General features: G+C 49.1%; 1 protein-coding gene across 1 annotated transcript; it reads left to right on the forward strand.

The window, feature by feature from the left end:
• Positions 1-3,167: 3,167 nt before the first annotated feature.
• On the forward strand, positions 3,168-4,216 carry LOC141022161 (serine/threonine-protein phosphatase 7 long form homolog). The gene is made up of 3 exons (XM_073498242.1): positions 3,168-3,256; positions 3,343-3,594; positions 3,674-4,216. Exons 1-3 carry the CDS (start codon positions 3,179-3,181, stop codon positions 3,896-3,898), a joined length of 555 nt encoding a protein of 184 aa, XP_073354343.1. The 5' UTR covers positions 3,168-3,178; the 3' UTR covers positions 3,899-4,216.
• Positions 4,217-4,791: the final 575 nt, after the last annotated feature.

Here is a 4,791-nt window from a genome sequence, read left to right on the forward strand (position 1 = left end):
CTTCACCATGTCCTCATTAGCATCATCGGGGCAATGAGCGAAGTTCGATGATATCCACGTGAAAGTAGTGCCCGCTGCGACTCTTTCCTTCTTCTTATCTTCCCTTTCTGGCTCCCGAGGCTCCGGAGGAACCATACCGATAAGGGCTTGCATCTGCGCGCGCCACCCTTCAGAATCGGTGTTCATACATAAAGGATTGGCATCGATAGGAAGACCGGTGATCATAGCGATATCCTGCAGCGTCACGGTCATCTCCCCGGTCCGAAGATGGAAAGTGTGTGTCTCCGGCCTCCAATGATCAATAAGCGCGGTGAGTGCTGCAGCATTGTTGGGTGGCGTCGACCGGCGGACCAACTCAATGAAAGGGAGAAGTCCTGCCTCCCTAACATCAGGTGTGTACCGCTCATCATAGCTCATCCCTCCAAGGCTGATCCCGTGAGACCGAAGCTTCAGAGGTGCAAGCTCCTACAAACAAACAAATCATAACATTACATATGGGGCATTTGTGTTTAAAAAACATACGAAATTCATAACACCGGCCACTTTCAGTATTACCCGCTGCTGCACCGACATAGCGTACGACCGGTGTTGATGGTCCCAGTGATCATCGAGAAGCCAAACCATCCTAACAATTTCAACAAAGCATTCTTGTCAACACGATTATCTTTTCAATTCAAAAATACTAAAGTAGGCCTACTACATGCAAGATCCAAAGCATATGGTGCTTCCCCCTAAAAACATGTCAATCTATGTATCCAAACTATAACATGTCAATCTACTTCTCCATACAAATAACATGTCAATCTACTTCTCCATACAAAAAACATGTCAATCTATGTATCCAAACTATATAAATAACATGTCAACCTATCTATCCAAACGACATTCTAATCTAACAAGGGTTCCCCAAATCTAATATATGCAAGATTCAAACAAAAGTTGCCCAAATCTAATACATGCAAGATTCAAACAAGGGTTCCCCAAATCTTCAAAATATAATATTTTCTATGGATAGAAAGAAGGGGATCGGAGGAGAGTACCTTCTACGATGGATTGGTGAACAAATGCACGGACCAAATCGTCGGATCGGAAGGATTTGGGAGATGGGATTGAGAGGGGGAGTGCAGATGGCCGCCGCCCTTTTTTTTGTAACTGCCAATGGGGAGGGTGGGGGAGGAGAGGGCTGACGCGTTTGCATATAAGTCACAGTGCAGCGCCTACCCGCTAGGCGCTGCACATTACACGTGCAACGCCTAGCGGCTAGGCGCTGCACATTACAGGTGCAGCGCCTAGCTCGGAGGCGTTGCACTGCTGGGTGCGGGCCCGTGGGCTGCCACGGTGGACAGTGGTGCAACGCCCAGGAGCTAGGCGCTGCACCGTAGGGTGTGGCGCCGGCGTGGCGGGCGCTACACAAAAGGGTCAGGGGAGTGAAATAGTTTCGCAACCAGTTCATTCTGTGATTTGATTTCGATTATAGGTCAAAATTGTCAAATTTGCCCACTCTCGCAGCCTCAACGCTCCCTGCCCGCCGCTGCTTTTCTCTAACACAGACATCTGTACTGGCACAGGCATACGTACACTCGTGCCAACCTTTTTCGTTCGTGCCGGCCGGGCTGACTGCCAGCCTCGCACGAGGTTTGCCGTGCAAGGGCAAATTTGACAATTTTGACCTGGAAACGAAATAAATTCACAGAATGAACTGGGTGCGAAACTATTTCACACCCCTAACCCTTTTGTGTAGCGCCCGCCACGCCGGCGCCACACCCTACGGTGCAGCGCCTAGCTCCGGGGCGTTGCACCTTTGTCCACCGTGGCAGCCCATGGGCCCGCACCCAGCAGTGCAACGCCTCCGAGCTAGGCGCTGCACCTGTAATGTGCAGCGCCTAGCCGCTAGGCGCTACACGTGTAATGTGCAGCGCCTAGCGGCTAGGCGCTGCACTGTGACTTATCTGCAAACGCGCCAGCCCTCTCCTCCCCCACCCTCCCCATTGGCAGTTACAGAAAAACAGGACGGCGGCCATCTGCACTCCCCCTCTCAATCCCCTCTCCCAAATCCTTCCGATCCGACGATTTGGTCCGTGCATTTCTTCACCAATCCATCGTAGAAGGTACTCTCCTCCGATCCCCTTCTTTCTATCCATAGAAAATATTATATTTTGAAGATTTGGGGAACCCTTGTTTGAATCTTGCATGTATTAGATTTGGGCAACTTTTGTTTGAATCTTGCATATATTAGATTTGGGGAACCCTTGTTAGATTAGAATGTCGTTTGGATAGATAGGTTGACATGTTATTTATATAGTTTGGATACATAGATTGACATGTTATTTCTATGGAGAAGTTATTTGTATGAAGTAGGCCCAAGTAGGGGGAAGCACCATATGCTTTGAATCGTGCATGTAGTAGGCCTACTTTAGTTTTTTTGAATTGAAAAGATAATCGTGTTGACAAGAATGCTTTGTTGAAATTGTTAGGATGGTTTGGCTTCTTGATGATCATTGGGACAAACAACACCGGTCGTACGCTATGTCGGTGCAGCAGCGGGTAATACTGAAAGTGGCCGGTGTTATGAATTTCGTATGTTTTTTCAAACACAAATGCCCCATATGTAATGTTATGATTTGTTTGTTTGTACGAGCTTGCACCTATGAAGCTTCGGTCTCACGGGATCAGCCTTGGAGGGATGCGCTATGATGAGCGGTACACACCTTATGTTAGGGAGGCAGGACTTCTCCCTTTCATTGAGTTGGTCCGCCGGTCGACGCCACCCAACAATGCTGCAGCACTCACCGCGCTTATTGATCATTGGAGGCCGGAGACACACACTTTCCATCTTCGGACCGGGGAGATGACCGTGACGCTGCAGGATATTGCTATGATCACCGGTCTTCCTATCGATGGCAATCCTTTATGTATGAACACCGATTCTGAAGGGTGGCGCGCGCAGATGCAAGCCCTTATCGGTATGGTTCCTCCGGAGCCTCGGGAGCCAGAAAGGGAAGATAAGAAGAAGGAAAGAGTCGCAGTGGGCGCTACTTTCACGTGGATATCATCGAACTTCTGTCATTGCCCCGATGATGCTAATGAGGACATGGTGAAGACATATGCTCGTGTCTACATGTGGTACGTGATATCGAGGACAATGTTTGCTGATGGCACATGCAAGAATGCTCCATGGATGTGGCTGAAGGCGTTGACCGTCTTCGATAGCAAATGGAGTTGGGGTTCGGCGACACTAGCTTACTTGTATCGACAGGTATGAAGTTGTTTCCTTTTCACTTCATTGATACATTATCAATGCGCTCTTGCGGCAAATTTGACCATGTTCTTTTTTATGTGCAGTTGGACGATGCCAGTTGTAGGCACACTGGAGGTATTGGTGGTTGTCTGCTCGCACTTTCCATATGGAGCTGGGAGCGTTTGCCGGTTGGACGACCTAAGACCGTGAAGTACGAGGATTGGGACGATAAAGACGACCCACTACGGCTCCCCACTTGGGCTTACAAGTGGGATGTGTTAAATGAGACGACGGATGATCCCTCGGTAATGTACAAGTTGTACAAGAGCGAGCTGGACGCGATCACGCCTGAGCAGGTGAACCGACCTTGCATAAGTGATTATCATGCTTGTATCTTCACTCGATATCAATTTTGCATTCAATCCCATTTTGCAGGTGGAATGGGAGCCGTATGGAAAAGGAGAGAGTTTTGGTAACCCTATAGAGTTCAGGCTTAATCCGATGTGCATTAGGGATAGGGATCTCTGGCATATGCGGTGCCCACTGATATGCAACTGGGCGGTTGAGCTTCACCTGCCACATCGGGTGTTCCGCCAGTTTGGTTTGTTCCAGCCACACCCGCCGGAGTGGGAGGACACGGACAAGTTGCTACACGCGTAAGATATAATTAACCTTGAGCACTTAGCAGCTTCTCGACGGTTTCGATGATGCTAATATTCTGTTTCTAACTTGCAGGTTGGATAGGAAGAAGCAGCGGAAGATCAAGGATTGGGCCAGCCATCACAGGAAGTATGTCGTGCAGTTCGCTCTTAGTGTGGAGCAAGCAAGGGCTGGAAAACGAGCCCAGCTTCGTGAGCACTGCCCGATCGCGTTCAACAACTATCTCGCATGGTTTCTTGCAAGTACCCGCGTGGAGGTATGCCAGCCGGCGTATGCTGAGGAGATTCTGGAAGAACCCACCGTTTTTGATGAGGTAGCCCAGCACCAGTACAACGCGTTAGTCAGGAAAGGCAACTCGGTGATCCCTTCAGCTCCAATGATGAACTTTGTGGTTAGCTCTTTTTGCTTTTCCTAAACCTAACCCTAGCACCAACATAAACCTAACCCTAGCACCAACATAAGAACACCCTAGCCCTAAACCTAACCCTAGCACCAACATAAGAACACCCATAAGAATAACCCTAGCATAGTAACAAAGCCTAATCATAGAAATTGGCAAACAAACATCTCACATCTCCATGCAAATCTCTAGATCCAAACAAAACTAGGGTTTCCCCAAACTACCAACAAATGAGCAATGGGAGAACTTTACTTCGATCAAAAAAAGGGGATCGGAGATTATTACCTCGAGGGAGGGTTTGACTTCGAAATCCACGGACAAATTCTTCAAATTTGCAAGATTTGGAAGAAGATTTGAGAGGGGGGGAGAGTGGGAGAGGGGGCAAAGCTCGGGGAGAGAGTGAGAGAGTGTGTGGTGGGGGGGGGGGGGGGGGAGGGGGGCCCAGCCAAGTGGCTGGATAAGTCACAGTGCAGCGCCTAGCCGCTAGGCGCTG

This window comes from Aegilops tauschii, chromosome 1 (assembly GCF_002575655.3).
Source record: "Aegilops tauschii subsp. strangulata cultivar AL8/78 chromosome 1, Aet v6.0, whole genome shotgun sequence".
Lineage (NCBI taxonomy): Eukaryota > Viridiplantae > Streptophyta > Magnoliopsida > Poales > Poaceae > Aegilops > Aegilops tauschii.